The 21,797-nt window shown below is 45.6% G+C and overlaps 1 protein-coding gene across 1 annotated transcript in view; it reads right to left on the minus strand.

Annotated features, from left to right (window-relative positions):
* The window catches only part of LOC115119801 (protein Shroom2-like), a 122,367-nt gene that overhangs the window by 12,213 nt on the left and 88,357 nt on the right, over positions 1–21,797 (minus strand). Inside the window, 3 exon segments of the mRNA XM_065009376.1 lie at positions 10,841–11,024; positions 12,104–12,778; positions 16,446–17,120. Of these exon segments, the coding sequence (XP_064865448.1) occupies positions 10,841–11,024; positions 12,104–12,778; positions 16,446–17,120 (1,534 nt within the window).

The raw sequence follows: 21,797 nt of genomic DNA on the forward strand, positions 1-21,797 counted from the left end.
CTATTTTAAAAGAAAAGCCCTGTATACATTACAATATAAAGAATAATAAAACAATATAAACCAAAATAAAGTATTTAATTACAAACAAACAATCACATTCAACTACATAGAGGTCCTCAATCAATAATGTTAACTGCCTGAGTGGCACCAGCACATCTAACTGCAGTGTCCTCTGCAGATTGTTTTTATGCTGTGGAACAGACCGAAGGGATCTCTAGTGTTATCCATTCCTGAGAACAGGTTTGGTAACTTATGATTCTTATCTTAATGAATGATGTTACACATGGAGGGAGTTTGTCAGATTGCTTTGTAAATAAATAAAAGAGAAAGCAGCTCTTCTTACAGACAGCGAGGTCCAGCCCATATTTTATACCGACTACAATGATGAGCCTCATCTTCACTGTCACTTTCCAACCTTCTTGAGTTTGGCTCATTGTCAGGCTCAAAAAGCCTAAAATTTGCCCGGATGGCCAGCAATGTTTCAACTCTTGTATTTGTCAGCCTGTTGCATGCTTTGGTGTGTGTGTTCCCAAACAAGGACCAGTTGCGCTCTGAGGTGGCTGATGTTGGTGGGATTTGGAGGATGATGGAGGCAACAGAGGAAAGAGCCTCAGATCCACAAAGTCCCTTCCACCAGGTGGCTGATGAGATATGTTGGCATGACTGCCATATCGCATCTCCATCCCAAAGCCCTTGGTTGGAAGTGTACTTCGCCAGACTGCCAAGAACCTTGCCCTCGTCCAGGCCAAGGTGGCGAGACACGGCAGTGATGACACCATAGGCCTTGTTGATCTCTGCACCAGACAGGATGCTCTTGCCAGCATACTTGGGGTCCAACAGGTACGCTGTGACGTGTATGGGCTTCAGGCAGAAGTCCTCACGCTTTTTGATGTATTTCAGAACAGCAGTTTCCTCTGCTTGGAGCAACAGTGAAGTGGGCAGGGCAGTACGGATTTCCTCTCTTACATCTACAAGCAGAGTCTGAACATCAGATAGGATGGCATTGTCTCCCTCAATCCGTGCAATGGCTACTGCTATAGGTTTCAGGAGTTTCAGGCTGCTTACCCCACTCTCCAAAATACACCATCCAGGAGGATCCTCTTGATGGGGCTGTCCATATCGGCAGACTGTGATATGGCCATTTCTCAGAGAGACTCCTTCCCCTCCAGGAGACTGTCAAACATGATGACAACACCACCCCAACGGGTGTTGCTGGGCAGCTTCAATGTGGTGCTCTTATCCTTCTCACTTTGCATGGTGAGGTAGATTGCTGCTATAACTTGATGACCCTTCTCATACCTAACCATTTACTTGGCTCTCTTGTAGAGTGTATCCATTGTATCAGTGCCATGATGTCCTTGAGGAGCAGATTCAATGCATGAGCAGCACAGCCAATGGGTGTGATGTGAGGGTAGGACTCCTCCACTTTAGACCAAGCAGCCTTCATGTTCGCAGCATTGTCTGTCACCAGTGCAAATACCTTCTGTGGTCCAAGGTCATTGATGACTGCCTACAGCTCATCTGTAATGTAGATATCGGTTTGTCTATTGTCCCTTGTGTCTGTGCTCTTGTAGAATACTTGTTGAGGGGTGGAGATGATGTAGTTAATTATTCCTTGCCCACAAACTTGCCATGGAAAGGAACAAAGTTGTACATTAACCAAGGATTCAAGAACCTTAGCTAAACAAGGTAGTCTTGAAATGGAGTGATAGATGTCTACATCATTTGTATCCCCACCCTAATGGAGTGATAGATGTCTACATCATTTGTATCCCCACCCTAATGGAGTGATAGATGTATCCCCACCCTAATGGAGTGATAGATGTATCCCCACCCTAATGGAGTGATAGATGTATCCCCACCCTAATGGAGTGGTAGATGTCTACATCATTTGTATCCCCACCCTAATGGAGTGATAGATGTCTACATCATTTGTATCCCCACCCTAATGAGTGATAGATGTATCCCCACCCTAATGGAGTGATAGATGTATCCCCACCCTAATGGAGTGATAGATGTATCCCCACCCTAATGGAGTGATAGATGTATCCCCACCCTAATGGAGTGATAGATGTATCCCCACCCTAATGGAGTGATAGATGTATCCCCACCCTAATGGAGTGATAGATGTATCCCCACCCTAATAGAGTGATAGATGTATCCCCAACCTAATGGAGTGATAGATGTATCCCCACCCTAATGGAGTGATAGATGTATCCCCACCCTAATGGAGTGATAGATGTATCCCCACCCTAATGGATTGATAGATGTATCCCCACCCTAATGGAGTGATAGATGTATCCTCACCCTAATGGAGTGATAGATGTATCCCCACCCTAATGGAGTGATAGATGTCTACATCATTTGTATCCCCACCCTAATGGAGTGATAGATGTATCCCCACCCTAATAGAGTGATAGATGTATCCCCACCCTAATGGAGTGATAGATGTATCCCCACCCTAATGGAGTGATAGATGTATCACCACCCTAATGGAGTGATAGATGTATCACCACCCTAATGGAGTGATAGATGTATCCCCACCCTAATGGAGTGATAGATGTCTACATCATTTGTATCCCCACCCTAATGGAGTGATAGATGTATCCCCACCCTAATAGAGTGATAGATGTATCCCCACCCTAATGGACTGATAGATGTATCCCCACCCTAATAGAGTGGTAGATGTCTACATCATTTGTATCCCCACCCTAATGGAGTGATAGATGTATCCCCACCCTAATGGACTGATAGATGTATCCCCACCCTAATGGAGTGGTAGATGTCTACATCATTTGTATCTCCACCCTAATGGAGTGATAGATGTATCCCCACCCTAATTGAGTGATAGATGTATCCCCACCCTAATAGAGTGATAGATGTATCCCCACCCTAATGGAGTGAAAGATGTATCCCCACCCTAATAGAGTGATAGATGTATCCCCACCCTAATGGAGTGATAGATGTATCACCACCCTAATGGAGTGATAGATGTATCACCACCCTAATGGAGTGATAGATGTATCCCCACCCTAATGGAGTGATAGATGTCTACATCATTTGTATCCCCACCCTAATGGAGTGATAGATGTATCCCCACCCTAATAGAGTGATAGATGTATCCCCACCCTAATGGACTGATAGATGTATCCCCACCCTAATAGAGTGGTAGATGTCTACATCATTTGTATCCCCACCCTAATGGAGTGATAGATGTATCCCCACCCTAATGGACTGATAGATGTATCCCCACCCTAATGGAGTGGTAGATGTCTACATCATTTGTATCTCCACCCTAATGGAGTGATAGATGTATCCCCACCCTAATTGAGTGATAGATGTATCCCCACCCTAATAGAGTGATAGATGTATCCCCACCCTAATGGAGTGAAAGATGTATCCCCACCCTAATAGAGTGATAGATGTATCCCCACCCTAATGGAGTGATAGATGTATCCCCACCCTAATGGAGTGATAGATGTATCCCCACCCTAATGGAGTGATAGATGTATCCCCACCCTAATAGAGTGATAGATGTATCCCCACCCTAATGGAGTGATAGATGTATCCCCACCCTAATGGAGTGATAGATGTATCCCCACCCTAATAGAGTGATAGATGTATCCCCACCCTAATGGAGTGATAGATGTATCCCCACCCTAATGGAGTGATAGATGTATCCCCACCCTAATGGAGTGATAGATGTATCCCCACCCTAATAGAGTGATAGATGTATCCCCACCCTAATGGAGTGATAGATGTATCCCCACCCTAATAGAGTGATAGATGTATCCCCACCCTAATGGAGTGATAGATGTATCACCACCCTAATGGAGTGATAGATGTATCCCCACCCTAATGGAGTGATAGATGTATCCCCACCCTAATGGAGTGATAGATGTATCCCCACCCTAATGGAGTGATAGATGTATCCCCACCCTAATGGAGTGATAGATGTATCCCCACCCTAATGGAGTGATAGATGTATCCCCACCCTAATGGAGTGATAGATGTCTACATCATTTGTATCCCCACCCTAATGGAGTGATAGATGCATCCCCACCCTAATGGAGTGATAGATGTATCCCCACCCTAATAGAGTGATAGATGTATCCCCACCCTAATAGAGTGATAGATGTATCCCCACCCTAATGGAGTGATAGATGTATCCCCACCCTAATGGAGTGATAGATGTCTACATCATTTGTATCCCCACCCTAATGGAGTGATAGATGTATCCCCACCCTAATGGAGTGATAGATGTATCCCCACCCTAATGGAGTGATAGATGTATCCCCACCCTAATGGAGTGATAGATGTATCCCCACCCTAATGGAGTGATAGATGTATCCCCACCCTAATGGAGTGATAGATGTATCCCCACCCTAATAGAGTGATAGATGTATCCCCACCCTAATGGAGTGATAGATGTATCCCCACCCTAATAGAGTGATAGATGTATCCCCACCCTAATGGAGTGATAGATGTATCACCACCCTAATGGAGTGATAGATGTATCCCCACCCTAATGGAGTGATAGATGTATCCCCACCCTAATGGAGTGATAGATGTATCCCCACCCTAATGGAGTGATAGATGTATCCCCACCCTAATGGAGTGATAGATGTATCCCCACCCTAATGGAGTGATAGATGTATCCCCACCCTAATGGAGTGATAGATGTCTATCATTTGTATCCCCACCCTAATGGAGTGATAGATGCATCCCCACCCTAATGGAGTGATAGATGTATCCCCACCCTAATGGAGTGATAGATGTATCCCCACCCTAATAGAGTGATAGATGTATCCCCACCCTAATGGAGTGATAGATGTATCCCCACCCTAATGGAGTGATAGATGTCTACATCATTTGTATCCCCACCCTAATGGAGTGATAGATGTATCCCCACCCTAATGGAGTGATAGATGTATCCCCACCCTAATGGAGTGATAGATGTATCACCACCCTAATGGAGTGATAGATGTATCACCACCCTAATGGAGTGATAGATGTATCCCCACCCTAATAGAGTGATAGATGTATCCCCACCCTAATGGAGTGATAGATGTATCCCCACCCTAATGGAGTGATAGATGTATCCCCACCCTAATAGAGTGATAGATGTATCCCCACCCTAATGGAGTGAAAGATGTATCCCCACCCTAATGGAGTGATAGATGTATCCCCACCCTAATGGAGTGATAGATGTATCCCCACCCTAATAGAGTGATAGATGTATCCCCACCCTAATGGAGTGATAGATGTATCACCACCCTAATGGAGTGATAGATGTATCCCCACCCTAATGGAGTGATAGATGTCTACATCATTTGTATCCCCACCCTAATGGAGTGATAGATGTATCCCCACCCTAATGGAGTGATAGATGTATCCCCACCCTAATAGAGTGGTAGATGTATCCCCACCCTAATAGAGTGATAGATGTATCCCCACCTAGAGTGATAGATGTATCCCCACCCTAATAGAGTGATAGATGTATCCCCACCTAGAGTGATAGATGTATCCCCACCCTAATGGAGTGATAGATGTATCCCCACCCTAATGGAGTGATAGATGTATCCCCACCCTAATGGAGTGATAGATGTATCCCCACCCTAATGGAGTGATAGATGTATCCCCACCCTAATGGAGTGATAGATGTATCCCCACCCTAATGGAGTGATAGATGTATCCCCACCCTAATGGAGTGATAGATGTCTACATCATTTGTATCCCCACCCTAATGGAGTGATAGATGCATCCCCACCCTAATGGAGTGATAGATGTATCCCCACCCTAATAGAGTGATAGATGTATCCCCACCCTAATAGAGTGATAGATGTATCCCCACCCTAATGGAGTGATAGATGTATCCCCACCCTAATGGAGTGATAGATGTCTACATCATTTGTATCCCCACCCTAATGGAGTGATAGATGTATCCCCACCCTAATGGAGTGATAGATGTATCCCCACCCTAATGGAGTGATAGATGTATCACCACCCTAATGGAGTGATAGATGTATCCCCACCCTAATGGAGTGATAGATGTATCCCCACCCTAATAGAGTGATAGATGTATCCCCACCCTAATGGAGTGATAGATGTATCCCCACCCTAATGGAGTGATAGATGTATCCCCACCCTAATGGAGTGATAGATGTATCCCCACCCTAATGGAGTGAAAGATGTATCCCCACCCTAATGGAGTGATAGATGTATCCCCACCCTAATGGAGTGATAGATGTATCCCCACCCTAATAGAGTGATAGATGTATCCCCACCCTAATGGAGTGATAGATGTATCACCACCCTAATGGAGTGATAGATGTATCCCCACCCTAATGGAGTGATAGATGTCTACATCATTTGTATCCCCACCCTAATGGAGTGATAGATGTATCCCCACCCTAATGGAGTGATAGATGTATCCCCACCCTAATAGAGTGGTAGATGTATCCCCACCCTAATAGAGTGATAGATGTATCCCCACCTAGAGTGATAGATGTATCCCCACCCTAATAGAGTGATAGATGTATCCCCACCTAGAGTGATAGATGTATCCCCACCCTAATGGAGTGATAGATGTATCCCCACCCTAATAGAGTGATAGATGTATCCCCACCCTAATGGAGTGAAAGATGTATCCCCACCCTAATGGAGTGATAGATGTCTACATCATTTGTATCCCCACCCTAATGGAGTGATAGATGTATCCCCACCCTAATAGAGTGATAGATGTATCCCCACCCTAATGGAGTGATAGATGTATCCCCACCCTAATGGAGTGATAGATGTATCCCCACCCTAATAGAGTGATAGATGTATCCCCACCCTAATGGAGTGATAGATGTATCCCCACCCTAATGGAGTGATAGATGTATCCCCACCCTAATGGAGTGATAGATGTATCCCCACCCTAATAGAGTGATAGATGTATCCCCACCCTAATGGAGTGATAGATGTATCCCCACCCTAATGGAGTGATAGATGTATCCCACCCTAATGGAGTGATAGATGTATCCCCACCCTAATGGAGTGATAGATGTATCCCCACCCTAATGGAGTGATAGATGTATCCCCACCCTAATGGAGTGATAGATGTATCCCCACCCTAATAGAGTGATAGATGTATCCCCACCCTAATGGAGTGATAGATGTATCACCACCCTAATAGAGTGATAGATGTATCCCCACCCTAATGGACTGATAGATGTATCCCCACCCTAATAGAGTGGTAGATGTCTACATCATTTGTATCCCCACCCTAATAGAGTGATAGATGTATCCCCACCCTAATGGACTGATAGATGTATCCCCACCCTAATGGACTGATAGATGTATCCCCACCCTAATGGAGTGGTAGATGTCTACATCATTTGTATCCCCACCCTAATGGAGTGATAGATGTATCCCCACCCTAATGGAGTGATAGATGTATCCCCACCCTAATGGAGTGATAGATGTATCCCCACCCTAATGGAGTGATAGATGTATCCCCACCCTAATGGAGTGATAGATGTATCCCCACCCTAATGGAGTGATAGTTGTCTACATCATTTGTATCCCCACCCTAATGGAGTGATAGATGTATCCCCACCCTAATGGAGTGATAGATGTATCCCCACCCTAATGGAGTGATAGATGTATCCCCACCCTAATGGAGTGATAGATGTATCCCCACCCTAATGGAGTGATAGTTGTATCATTTGTATCCCCACCCTAATGGAGTGATAGATGTATCCCCACCCTAATGGAGTGATAGATGTATCCCCACCCTAATGGAGTGATAGATGTCTACATCATTTGTATCCCCACCCTAATGGAGTGATAGATGTATCCCCACCCTAATGGAGTGATAGATGTATCCCCACCCTAATGGAGTGATAGATGTATCCCCACCCTAATGGAGTGATAGATGTATCCCCACCCTAATAGAGTGATAGATGTATCCCCACCCTAATGGAGTGATAGATGTATCCCCACCCTAATGGAGTGATAGATGTATCCCCACCCTAATGGAGTGATAGATGTATCCCCACCCTAATGGAGTGATAGATGTATCCCCACCCTAATGGAGTGATAGATGTATCCCCACCCTAATGGAGTGATAGATGTATCCCCACCCTAATGGAGTGATAGATGTATCCCCACCCTAATGGAGTGATAGATGTATCCCCACCCTAATGGAGTGATAGATGTATCCCCACCCTAATGGAGTGATAGATGTATCCCCACCCTAATGGAGTGATAGATGTATCCCCACCCTAATAGAGTGATAGATGTCTACATCCCCACCCTAATGGAGTGATAGATGTATCCCCACCCTAATGGAGTGATAGATGTATCCCCACCCTAATGGAGTGATAGATGTATCCCCACCCTAATGGAGTGATAGATGTATCCCCACCCTAATGGAGTGATAGATGTATCCCCACCCTAATGGAGTGATAGATGTCTACATCATTTGTATCCCCACCCTAATGGAGTGACAGCTCATATGCAGATGTCCATGCTTTTGGAATACTTCCTGGTAACTATGTTAAATTAAAATGTGGGCCACTGAGCCAGTAATAAGGGGAGCTGCACACTTCAGCAGACCAGGCTCTAGAAGATCAGCCCCTGGGGATTTGTTGTTGTCTAATGTTAACAAAGTATCCCTGAACTTCTTCATCAGTGAATTTCAGAAAAGAAAAGTCCTGACCAGCATTTTCACTATCATTAAATAGATTTTCACCATCAACATCCAAACTACTCTTTTCAAGAGCTGGCTTTGAAATACATTCAAATATAAAGCCTGCAGAGATCAAATGGTCATTACATGCATTAATGATATCCATTAGTAGTAGGGCCAGAATCTAAATTCATTTCTTGGGGGAGAGAAGAGGAGACACAACCCTTCAGTGACCTAACAGCTTTCCAAAATGTAGCTGGGTTCCCTGTACATTCAAATAGGGTATTTACATAATAATCTAGTTTTACACACAGATTTCTCAAATCACCTGAAAGAATGCCAGTCTGGGCCGAGTCTGTGAATCTAGCTTTGGCCCAGGCAGCATCTCTGTTGTGTATGACTTCAGATAGCTCTGAACTGAACCAAGGACAATACCTACTTTTAATTCTCAGTTTATGATCAATGCTGGTCAATAGTGGCATGTTTGTGGTCTTAGGTAAACAAACCATGATTCACCAAATGTTCCCTGCCCAACTGTAAATGAGTGCAGCAGATACAGAGGTCTGTTACAGTAGAACACAGAGTTGGGGTTAGATGTCTGTTATAGTAGAACACAGAGTTAGGGTTATATGTCTAGCTACAGAGGTCTGTTACAGTAGAACACAGAGTTGGGGTTAGATGTCTGTTATAGTAGAACACAGAGTTAGGGTTATATGTCTGTTATAGTAGAACACAGAGTTGGGGTTAGATGTCTGTTACAGTAGAACACAGAGTTGGGGTTAGATGTCTGTTATAGTAGAACACAGAGTTAGGGTTAGATGTCTGTTACAGTAGAACACAGAGTTAGGGTTAGATGTCTGTTATAGTAGAACACAGAGTTAGGGTTCGATGTCTGTTATAGTAGAACACAGAGTTAGGGTTAGATGTCTGTTATAGTAGAATACAGAGTTAGGGTTAGATGTCTAGCTACAGAGGTCTGTTATAGTAGAACACAGAGTTAGGGTTAGATGTCTGTTATAGTAGAACACAGAGTTAGGGTTAGATGTCTGTTACAGTAGAACACAGAGTTGGGGTTAGATGTCTGTTATAGTAGAACACAGAGTTAGGGTTATATGTCTAGCTACAGAGGTCTGTTACAGTAGAACACAGAGTTGGGGTTAGATGTCTGTTATAGTAGAACACAGAGTTAGGGTTATATGTCTGTTATAGTAGAACACAGAGTTGGGGTTAGATGTCTGTTACAGTAGAACACAGAGTTGGGGTTAGATGTCTGTTATAGTAGAACACAGAGTTAGGGTTAGATGTCTGTTACAGTAGAACACAGAGTTAGGGTTAGATATATGTTATAGTAGAACACAGAGTTAGGGTTCGATGTCTGTTATAGTAGAACACAGAGTTAGGGTTAGATGTCTGTTATAGTAGAATACAGAGTTAGGGTTAGATGTCTAGCTACAGAGGTCTGTTATAGTAGAACACAGAGTTAGGGTTAGATGTCTGTTATAGTAGAACACAGAGTTAGGGTTAGATGTCTAGCTACAGAGGTCTGTTATAGTAGAACACAGAGTTGGGGTTAGATGTCTGTTATAGTAGAACACAGAGTTAGGGTTAGATGTCTGTTATAGTAGAACACAGAGTTAGGGTTAGATGTCTAGCTACAGAGGTCTGTTACAGTAGAACACAGAGTTAGGGTTAGATGTCTGTTATAGTAGAACACAGAGTTAGGGTTAGACTTATGTTACAGTAGAACACGGAGTTAGGGTTAGATGTCTAGCTACAGAGGTCTGTTATAGTAGAACACAGAGTTAGGGTTAGACTTCTGTTACAGTAGAACACAGAGTTAGGGTTAGATGTCTGTTACAGTAGAACACAGTTAGGGTTAGATGTCTAGCTACAGAGGTCTGTTATAGTAGAACACAGAGTTAGGGTTAGATGTCTAGCTACAGAGGTCTGTTATAGTAGAACACAGAGTTAGGGTTAGATGTCTGTTACAGTAGAACACAGAGTTAGGGTTAGATGTCTGTTACAGTAGAACACAGAGTTAGGGTTAGATGTCTGTTATAGTAGAACACAGAGTTGGGGTTAGATGTCTGTTACAGTAGAACACAGAGTTAGGGTTAGATGTCTAGCTACAGAGAGCATTACAGTAAAGAGGGCTCTTGGTACCTTTTTATTGGCCAGGTCGTGGTCCAACTCATCCTCTGACTCCTCCTCCAGCTCCTCCTCTAGCCCCTCCCTCTCCTGCATGTCTTTCAGCTTGATCAGAAGCTCAGCCTTTGGTGCCGACGTGCTGTAATAGGTGGAGCTGGTCACCAAGGAAACTGCTGCCGCTACACTGTCCTCCTCACTCCTGGAATAAGAGATGGACTCAGTTAGAACACAAGTATACACACACAAACTGGAAATTAGATTTGTGGGACTGAGCTGCAATTCAAAACTTCACCATCAGGTGGCTAAATTCCCCCTTTACTTTGAATGATGTCATTCTCATGAGATGTTATTACTAACACAAATCAAACCTCTTAAAACACTTGGATATTATAATCCAGCTCCCACTATGAGAAGACTTTTATAATCCAGTAAGGAGTAGAGTTAGGTAAGAGTTCAATTAGCGTTAGGTATGGGGTAGGGTTAGTTAAGGAGTAGGGTTAGGTAAGAGTTAAATTAGTGTTAGGTATGGGGTAGGGTTAGTTAAGGAGTAGGGTTAGGTAACAGTTAAATTAGCGTTAGGTAGGGGGTAGGGTTAGTTAAGGAGTAGGGTTAGGTAACAGTTAAATTAGTGTTAGGTATGGGGTAGGGTTAGTTAAGGAGTAGGGTTAGGTAACAGTTAAATTAGCGTTAGGTAGGGGGTAGGGTTAGTTAAGGAGTAGGGTTAGGTAACAGTTAAATTAGCGTTAGGTGTAGGGTTAGTTAAGGAGTAGGGTTAGGTAAGAGTTAAATTAGCGTTAGGTAGGGGGTAGGGTTAGTTAAGGAGTAGGGTTAGGTAAGAGTTAAATTAGTGTTAGGTAGGGGGTAGGGTTAAGGAGTAGGGTTAGGTAAGAGTTAAATTAGCGTTAGGTAGGGGGTAGGGTTAGGTAAGAGTTAAATTAGTGTTAGGTATGGGGTAGGGTTAGTTAAAGAGTAGGGTTAGGTAACAGTTAAATTAGCGTTAGGTATGGGGTAGGGTTAGTTAAAGAGTAGGGTTAGGTAACAGTTAAATTAGCGTTAGGTATGGGTTAGTTAAAGAGTAGGGTTAGGTAACAGTTAAATTAGCGTTAGGTATGGGTTAGTTAAAGAGTAGGGTTAGGTAAGGGTTAAATTAGTGTTAGGTAGGGGCAGGTGTTAAGAGTTAAGACCGTTCCTAGGCCGTCATTGAAAATAGGAATTTGTTCTTAACCGACTTGCCTAGTTAAATAAAGGTAATTTTTTAAAAAAAGAGCAGTGACTGACCTGTCCTCTGAAGGCCGTGGTGAGGAGTGTTTGAGGGACACCTTCCTCCTCTCCTTCCCCTCCAGCAGCACTTCTCCCTGGGGGAAGAGTCCCTCCATCAGGTCCATGGTGGTCCTCCTCCAGCTCTTATCCAAGATGTCAGCTAGGGACCGATCCTTATTCATGATGTCTCTGGCCAGCTGCTCTGTCTTCACATCCTCCTCAGAGTGGGGGAGGGGGACGGGAGGGGACACGCAATTACCGCTGGGGGGCTCTGGACCCGAGGTGGTCTGTCGGCTGGGTGGGGATGTGGCCAGGACTGCCATTTGGCTGTTGTGGACCCTGAGAGGACACATGGGTGTGTCTCTGTGTTGCTCCATCTCAGGGGTTTGGTAAGGGGGTGGGGGTGTAGGCAGTTCTGGGGCTGGGTAACTGGGTGGGGCCAGTGTCTTCTCTCTCTCTGGCCCCTGGTCCCTCTGCCGGCTGTAGGCACAGAACAGAGAGTAGGACTGTTCCGGGGCCCCTGAGGTCCCCAGGCTGCTGAGGGGGACCAGACTGGGCCCCTGGGCTTCTTCCACTGTGGAGTGACTGTGACGCAGCAGGTACTGTCGGCTCTCCTTCTCCTTCTCGCTCTCTGAGTGAATGATCTTTATAGGAACCTTCCTCACATTGGTTGGCTCTATCACATTCTCCATCCTAGAATCATCAGAGACACACAGATGGAGAAAGGGGGGGAGAGGGACAACCCAGAGAGAACACTCAGACCATGGAACAGGTCAACCCAGAGAGAACACTCAGACCATGGAACAGGACAACCCAGAGAGAACACTCAGACCATGGAACAGGTCAACCCAGAGAGAACACTCAGACCATGGAACAGGTCAACCCAGAGAGAACACTCAGACCATGGAACAGGTCAACCCAGAGAGAACACTCAGACCATGGAACAGGTCAACCCAGAGAGAACACTCAGACCATGGAACAGGTCAACCCAGAGAGAACACTCAGACCATGGAACAGGTCAACCCAGAGAGAACACTCAGACCATGGAACAGGTCAACCCAGAGAGAACACTCAGACCATGGAACAGGTCAACCCAGAGAGAACACTCAGACCATGGAACAGGTCAACCCAGAGAGAACACTCAGACCATGGAACAGGTCAACCCAGAGAGAACATGGAACATCATGCCCCAAAAAGTCAAAAAGCTGTTGTAACAAATGTTCCTCAGAAAGGAGCTGAACTAGTCATTCTACCATCCAGTGGCTGATTGTCACATGACTCTGTGCCCAACATCCTGGCAATGCTAAGAGGCTGTGGTGCTCCTCCCCTCACCCCTAAACCAGCATGGCTGGAATGTCCGGTACGCCACAGAGCTCTCTTCTCTACAGATGATATCAATTATGTTTCAACTCAGAGCTGCAACAAACGGCCTCTGTAACAGATCACGTCGGTCTGCTCTGGAAAGGCATCAGATCTAGGCTGTTGAACAATGCTGCTACTGCGTTGGAAGAGTTATTCACATGGTAATGCTGCTGGATGGAGACAATCAATAAGAGCCATTGTACAGAGAGACTGAGGAGAAGAGGAGCAGACCAGTAACTAGACTACTACATACCACTACAGACTACTACATACCACTACAGACTACTACATACCACTACAGACTACTACATACCACTACAGACTACTACATACCACTACAGACTACTACATACCACTACAGACTACTACATACCACTACAGACTACTGAGAAGAAGAGGAGCAGACCAGTAACTAGACTACTACATACCACTACATACCACTACAGACTACTACATACCACTACAGACTACTGAGGAGAAGAGGAGCAGACCAGTAACTAGACTACTACATACCACTACAGACTACTACATACCACTACAGACTACTAGATACCACTACAGACTACTGAGAAGAGGAGCAGACCAGTAACTAGACTACTACATACCACTACAGACTACTACATACCACTACAGACTACTGAGAAGAGGAGCAGACCAGTAACTAGACTACTACATACCACTACAGACTACTACATACCACTACAGACTACTGAGAAGAGGAGCAGACCAGTCACTACCGACTACTACATACCACTACAGACTACTGAGAAGAGGAGCAGACCAGTAACTAGACTACTACATACCACTACAGACTACTACATACCACTACAGACTACTACATACCACTACAGACTACTACATACCACTACAGACTACTACATACCACTACAGACTACTACATACCACTACAGACTACTGAGAAGAAGAGGAGCAGACCAGTAACTAGACTACTACATACCACTACAGACTACTACATACCACTACAGACTACTACATACCACTACAGACTACTACATACCACTACAGACTACTACATACCACTACAGACTACTACATACCACTACAGACTACTACATACCACTACAGACTACTGAGAAGAAGAGGAGCAGACCAGTAACTAGACTACTACATACCACTACATACCACTACAGACTACTGAGGAGAAGAGGAGCAGACCAGTAACTAGACTACTACATACCACTACAGACTACTACATACCACTACAGACTACTAGATACCACTACAGACTACTGAGAAGAGGAGCAGACCAGTAACTAGACTACTACATACCACTACAGACTACTACATACCACTACAGACTACTGAGAAGAGGAGCAGACCAGTAACTAGACTACTACATACCACTACAGACTACTACATACCACTACAGACTACTGAGAAGAGGAGCAGACCAGTAACTAGACTACTACATACCACTACAGACTACTACATACCACTACAGACTACTGAGAAGAGGAGCAGACCAGTAACTAGACTACTACATACCACTGCAGACTACTACATACCACTACAGACTACTACATACCACTACAGACTACTGAGAAGAGGAGCAGACCAGTAACTAGACTACTACATACCACTGCAGACTACTACATACCACTACAGACTACTACATACCACTACAGACTACTAGGAAGAGGAGCAGACCAGTAACTAGACTACTACATACCACTGCAGACTACTACATACCACTACAGACTACTACATACCACTACAGACTACTGAGAAGAGGAGCAGACCAGTAACTAGACTACTACATACCACTGCAGACTACTACATACCACTACAGACTACTACATACCACTACAGACTACTGAGGAGAGGTCTACCAACTCCCCGGGTCTACCAACTCCCCGGGTCTGCTAACTCCCCGGTCTGCCAACTCCCCGGTCTGCCAACTCCCCGGTCTGCCAACTCCCCGGTCTGCCAACTCCCCGGTCTGCTAACTCCCCGGTCTGCTAACTCCCCGGTCTGCTAACTCCCCGGTCTGCTAACTCCCCGGTCTGCTAACTCCCCGGTCTGCTAACTCCCCGGTCTGCTAACTCCCCGGTCTGCTAACTCCCCGGTCTGCTAACTCCCCGGTCTGCTAACTCCCCGGTCTGCTAACTCTCCGGTCTGCTAACTCCCCGGTCTGCTAACTCCCCGGTCTGCTAACTGCTTCATGATAAAGGATGCAGCGGTGAGTGGCATTTTTGTCAGATGTTATAAAACATGCTATGATAAATTGTGTCCAAGGGCTTCAAAACACTGGTAGCTGCACTCATGTAGATTATGGTGATATTATATACAACGGGAATACATGTAGACTGAATGATCTGTTTTCTACTATTTAATGAAAGGCCCTGTTCCTATAGAAGACGACCAACTTAATTTTTCATTTCTTGACTAACTCGTCAACATGCTTTTTAATAGATAGCTTTTTGTCAATCCAGATGCCCAGATATTTATAGGCGGAGGCACGATCAATGAGGGCACCATCTAACGCACTTATGCACAAGTCATCAGCTACATTATTACATGATTTGGAAAATAACATGTACTTGGTTTTCCCAGCATTTAGTACCAACTTCAGGTCAACCAATGCTTTCTGCAAGGTAGTAAAAGCAGATTGAAGAGTCAACAGAGACTGCCCATCGGGGCAGTAGTGTATACAACAGTGGCATATGCGTACAGATGAAAGTCACAGTTTTGTACAGATAGACCAATGCTGTTCATATAATAGTGAAAAGAACAGGACCAAGAATCGAACCCTGTGGGACACCTTTTGTTATGTCTAGAAATCCTGATTTAATGCCGTCAGTAAGTACACACTGCGTTCTGTCTTTTAAATAATTCTCAAACCAGCTACAAGCAGCCCGATAACTCCAATGTCTATCTATCATAGTTCCAACTAGATCAGAGAGTGAAGTTTAATAGATAACTTCAATGTCTATCTATCATAGTTCCAACTAGATCAGAGAGTGAAGTCTAATCTTACCTGTTGTTTTGGTCATAGTGCAGACAGACTGAGAGAGAGACAGGGTTGTCATGGTGCTGCTGGAGAGAGACAGGAGGCTTGTCTGTTAGCTGAGGAGGAGCAAACTGAGGAGAGGGAGAACGATGGCACCTCATACTGGGCAAGGCAGGAAGGGCTGGACCAGGATTGGATGGCACTACCTGGTGTACCGTCTCCTGCTCCCTCCCCACCAATCCTCTGCTCTGCTCAGAATCCCCCCTTGGGGAGTGGGTGGGACCAGAGGCAAAGTGGGAGGAGCCCGGGGCGTGGGAGGCAGAAGCTCCGCCCTGAGAGTCAGACAGAGACTCCTGGGAGTGGGTGTTCTGTGGATGTCTTGAATGGTCTTGTCTGGGTGGGGGGAGCGGACCCTTCCTCCTGGTACCAGACTGCAGCTGAATATGAAGCTGGGGTATTGAGGTCTTGGGCTCGGTGTAGGACTCATCTGGGGGAGGGAAGTCAGTTTCCAGGGGCTGGTAAGAGATGGATGTGGGACTGTGGTAGGCAGGGCAGGGGGCAGAAGTGGATCTGATGTCAGGGCTCTCCTCGTTGGTCACGGGTGGAGGGGGTTCTAGGAAGTCTTTCAGCTCCAGAGGTTCCAGAGCCTTCTCTCTCTTCACTCTTCCTCTGAATTCTCCAACACGACATCTGTCAGACAACCTGGGAGAAAGCATAGGCAAACACCGTTCATATGGCACAACACACACAGTATACATACACATAACAGAGTCATGTTGACACCAGCTAAATGAAGTAATGATGACTAACTAATAACAAGGACATGACAGGACACACTCAACCTCCCTGCAAACTGTGGGCTGCCAGTCTGATGACATGTTTGTGTTCCCACAGCCCCTTCACAGAAGAGAATAAATTATCTTCCTACGCCACTCTGGCCCAGATGACTCGTGTTCTTTCTCAATCATTTCAGATCTTTAACCCTTGGATGTCAAAGCTGATGGCTCAAGGCTGTGGGACAAAATGCTCCTGTGTGATGTCTGCTCTGAGGAGGAAATGGGGGTCGGGCCTACAACAGACCTCTGGGAGATGGATATTATGGCAGCAGTCCCTGCTCCCATAGGCTCTCTGAGGACGTTCACAACCAAAATACTTCTACTTATGTAGAGTATAAAGAGAGGATCAGTGTGTGTCACACTACATGTTAACCATGTGTAGCCTATTACAGTATATACACAGTGCATTCTGAAAGCATTTAGACCCCTTGACTTAACATTTAACATTACAGCCTTATTCTAAAATTGATTAAATTGTTTTCCCCCCCTCATCAATCTACACACAATACCCCATAATGACATCACAATACCCCATAATGACATCACAATACCCCATAATGACATCACAATACCCCATAATGATGAAGCAAAAAAGGTAAAAACATTTTTGCAAATTTATATAAATCACATTTACATAAGTATTCAGACCCTTTACTCAGTACAAGCTTGGCACACCTGGATTTGGGGAGTTTTTCCCCATTCTTCTCCGCAGATTCTCTCAAGCTCTGTCAGGTTGGATGGGGAGCGCCGCTGCACAGCTATTGTCAGGTCTCTCCAGAGATGTTCGATCGGGTACAAGTCTGGGCTCTGGCTGGCCCACTCAAGGACATTGAGATTTGTTTCCGAAGCCACTCCGGCGTTGTCTTGGCTGTGTTGGAAGGTGAACCTTCACCCAAGCCTGAGGTCCTTTAGGTGCCTTTTGGCAAACTCCAAGCAGGCTGTTGTGCCTTTTACTGAGGAGTGGCTTCCGTCTGGCCACTCTACCATTAATAAGGCCTGATTGGTTGATTGCTGCAGAGATGGTTGTCCTTCTGGAAGGTTCTACCATCTCCAGAGAGGAACTCTGGAGCTCTGTCAGAGTGACCATCAGGTTCTTGGTTCACCTCCCTGACCAAGGCCCTTCTCCCCCAATTACTGTGTGTAGATGGATGAGGAAAAGTTTTATTTAATCAATTTTAGAATAAGTCTGTGACGTGGAAAAAGTAAAGGGTCTAAATACTTTCCGAATGTACTGTACATTGCACCAAAACCAAATAATGTTTTATTTGTCACATGCACTGAATACAACAGGTGTAGTAGACCTTACCATGAACCGCTTACTTACAAACCCTTAATCAACAATGCAATTTTATGAAAAAAAAAGAGAAAAAAAAGTAAGAGATAAGAATAACAATAGCAGGGCTATATTTATTTGACCTTTATTTAACTAGGCAAGTCAGTTAAGAACAAATTCTTATTTTCAAATGACGGCCTAGGAACAGTGGGTTAACTGCCTGTTCAGGGGCAGAACAACAGATTTGTACCTTGTCAGCTTGGGGGTTTGAACTTGCAACCTTCCGGTTACTAGTCCAACACTCTAACCACTAGCCCCCCCCCATATACAGGGGGTACCGGTACAGAGTCAATGCGCGGGGGCACCGGTGTCGAGGTATTTGAGGAAATATGTACATTTAAGTAGAGTTATTAAAGTGACTATGTGTAAATAATAACAGAGTAGCAGCAGCGTAGAAGAAGGGGGGGGGCAATGCAAATAGTCTGGGTAGCCATTTGATTAGATGTTCAGGAATCTTATGACTTGGGGGTAGAAGCTGTTTAGAAGCCTCTTGGACCTAGACTTGGCGCTCCGGTACAGCTTGCCGTGCGGTAGCAGAGATGACTATGACTAGGGTGGCGGTAGTCTGACAATTTTTGGCCTTTCTCTGACACCACCTGGCATAGAGGTCCTGGATGGCAGGAAGCTTGGCCCCGGTGATGAACTGGACCATACGCACTACCCTCTGTAGTGTCTTGCGGTCAGGGGGCCGAGCAGTTTCCATACCAGGCAGTGATGCAACCAGTCAGGATGCTCTCCATGGTGCAGCTGTAAAATCTTTTGAGGATCTTTTTTTTATTTCACCTTTATTTAACCCGTGACCGGCTCGGAAACCAGATTGCACAGCGGAGAAGGTACGGTGGGATTCGAGATGGTCAGTGACCTGTTTGTTGACTTGGCTTTCGAAGACCTTAGATAGGCAGGGCAGGATGGATATAGGTCTGTAACAGTTTGGGTCCAGGGTGTCTCCCCCTTTGAAGAGGGGGATGACTGCGGCAGCTTTCCAATCCTTGGGGATCTCAGACGATATGAAAGAGAGGTTGAACAGGCTGGTAATAGGGGTTGCGACAATGGCGGCGGATAGTTTCAGAAATAGAGGGTCCAGATTGTCAAGCCCAGCTGATTTGTACGGGTCCAGGTTTTGCAGCTCTTTCAGAACATCTGCTATCTGGATTTGGGTAAAGGAGAACCTGGAGAGGCTTGGGCGAGTAGCTGCGGGGGGGGGGGTGGAGCTGTTGGCCGAGGTTGGAGTAGCCAGGCGGAAGGCATGGCCAGCCGTTGAGAAATGCTTGTTGAAGTTTTCGATAATCATGGATTTATCGGTGGTGACCGTGTTACCTAGCCTCAGTGCAGTGGGCAGCTGGGAGGAGGTGCTCTTGTTCTCCATGGACTTCACAGTGTCCCAGAACTTTTTGGAGTTGGAGCTACAGGATGCAAACTTCTGCCTGAAGAAGCTGGCCTTAGCTTTCCTGACTGACTGCGTGTATTGGTTCCTGACTTCCCTGAACAGTTGCATATCGCGGGGACTATTCGATGCTATTGCAGTCCGCCACAGGATGTTTTTGTGCTGGTCGAGGGCAGTCAGGTCTGGAGTGAACCAAGGGCTGTATCTGTTCTTAGTTCTGCATTTTTTGAACGGAGCATGCTTATCTAAAATGGTGAGGATGTTACTGTTAAAGAATGATCAGGCATCCTCAACTGACGGGATGAGGTCGATGTCCTTCCAGGATACCCGGGCCAGGTCGATTAGAAAGGCCTGCTCACAGAAGTGTTTTAGGGAGCGTTTGACAGTGATGAGGGGTGGTCGTTTGACTGCGGCTCCGTAGCGGATACAGGCAATGAGGCAGTGATCGCTGAGATCCTGGTTGAAGACAGCGGAGGTGTATTTGGAGGGCCAGTTGGTCAGGATGACGTCTATGAGGGTGCCCTTGTTTACAGAGTTAGGGTTGTACCTGGTGGGTTCCTTGATGATTTGTGTGAGATTGAGGGCATCTAGCTTAGATTGTAGGACTGCCGGGGTGTTAAGCATATCCCAGTTTAGGTCACCTAACAGAACAAACTCTGAAGCTAGATGGGGGGCGATCAATTCACAAATGGTGTCCAGGGCACAGCTGGGAGCTGAGGGGGGTTGGTAGCAGGCGGCAACAGTGAGAGACTTATTTCTGGAGAGAGTAATTTTCAAAATTAGTAGTTTGAACTGTTTGGGTATGGACCTGGAAAGTATGACATTACTTTGCAGGCTATCTCTGCAGTAGACTGCAACTCCTCCCCCTTTGGCAGTTCTATCTTGACGGAAGATGTTATAGTTGGGTATGGAAATCTCTGAATTTTTGGTGGCCTTCCTGAGCCAGGATTCAGACACGGTGTCAGGGTCAGCAGAGTGTGCTAAAGCAGTGAGTAAAACAAACTTAGGGAGGAGGCTTCTGATGTTGACATGCATGAAACCAAGGCTTTTTCGATCACAGAAGTCAACAAATGAGGGTGCCTGGGGACATGCAGGGCCTGGGTTTACCTCCACATCACCCGCGGAACAGAGAAGGAGTAGTACGAGGGTGCGGCTAAAGGCTATCAAAACTGGTCGCCTAGAGCGTTGGGAACAGAGAATAAGAGGGGCAGGTTTCTGGGCATGGTAGAATATATTCAGGGCATAATGCGCAGACAGGGGTATGGTGGGGTGCGGGTACAGCGGAGGTAAGCCCAGGCACTGGGTGATGATGAGAGAGGTTGTATCTCTGGACATGCTGGTTGTAATGGGTGAGGTCACCGCATGTGTGGGAGGTGGGACAAAGGAGGTATCAGGGGTATGAAGAGTGGAACTAGGGGCTCCATTGTGAACTAAAACAATGATAACTAACCTGAACAACAGTATACAAGGCATATTGACATTTGAGAGGGACATACAGCGAGGCATACAGTGAACACAGGTGTTGAATTTGGAGAGCTAGCTAAAACAGTAGCTAAAACAGTAGGTGAGACAACAACAGCTAATCAGCTAGCACAACAACAGCAGGTAAAATGGCGTTGACTAGGCAACGGGGCCGACAGATAAAACAAACAAGCAGAATGGAGTACCGTGATTAATGGACAGTCCAGCGTGCATCAGCTATGTAGCCAAGAGATCAGTGTCCAGGGGGCAACGGTGGATGGGGCAGGGAAGCTGGACTGGCGAGTGTTATCCAGGTTAAAAAAAGTAACAATGACTAAATAGCTTGTAGCTAGTTAGCTGGTTAG

This window comes from Oncorhynchus nerka, linkage group LG24 (assembly GCF_034236695.1).
Source record: "Oncorhynchus nerka isolate Pitt River linkage group LG24, Oner_Uvic_2.0, whole genome shotgun sequence".
NCBI lineage: Eukaryota > Metazoa > Chordata > Actinopteri > Salmoniformes > Salmonidae > Oncorhynchus > Oncorhynchus nerka.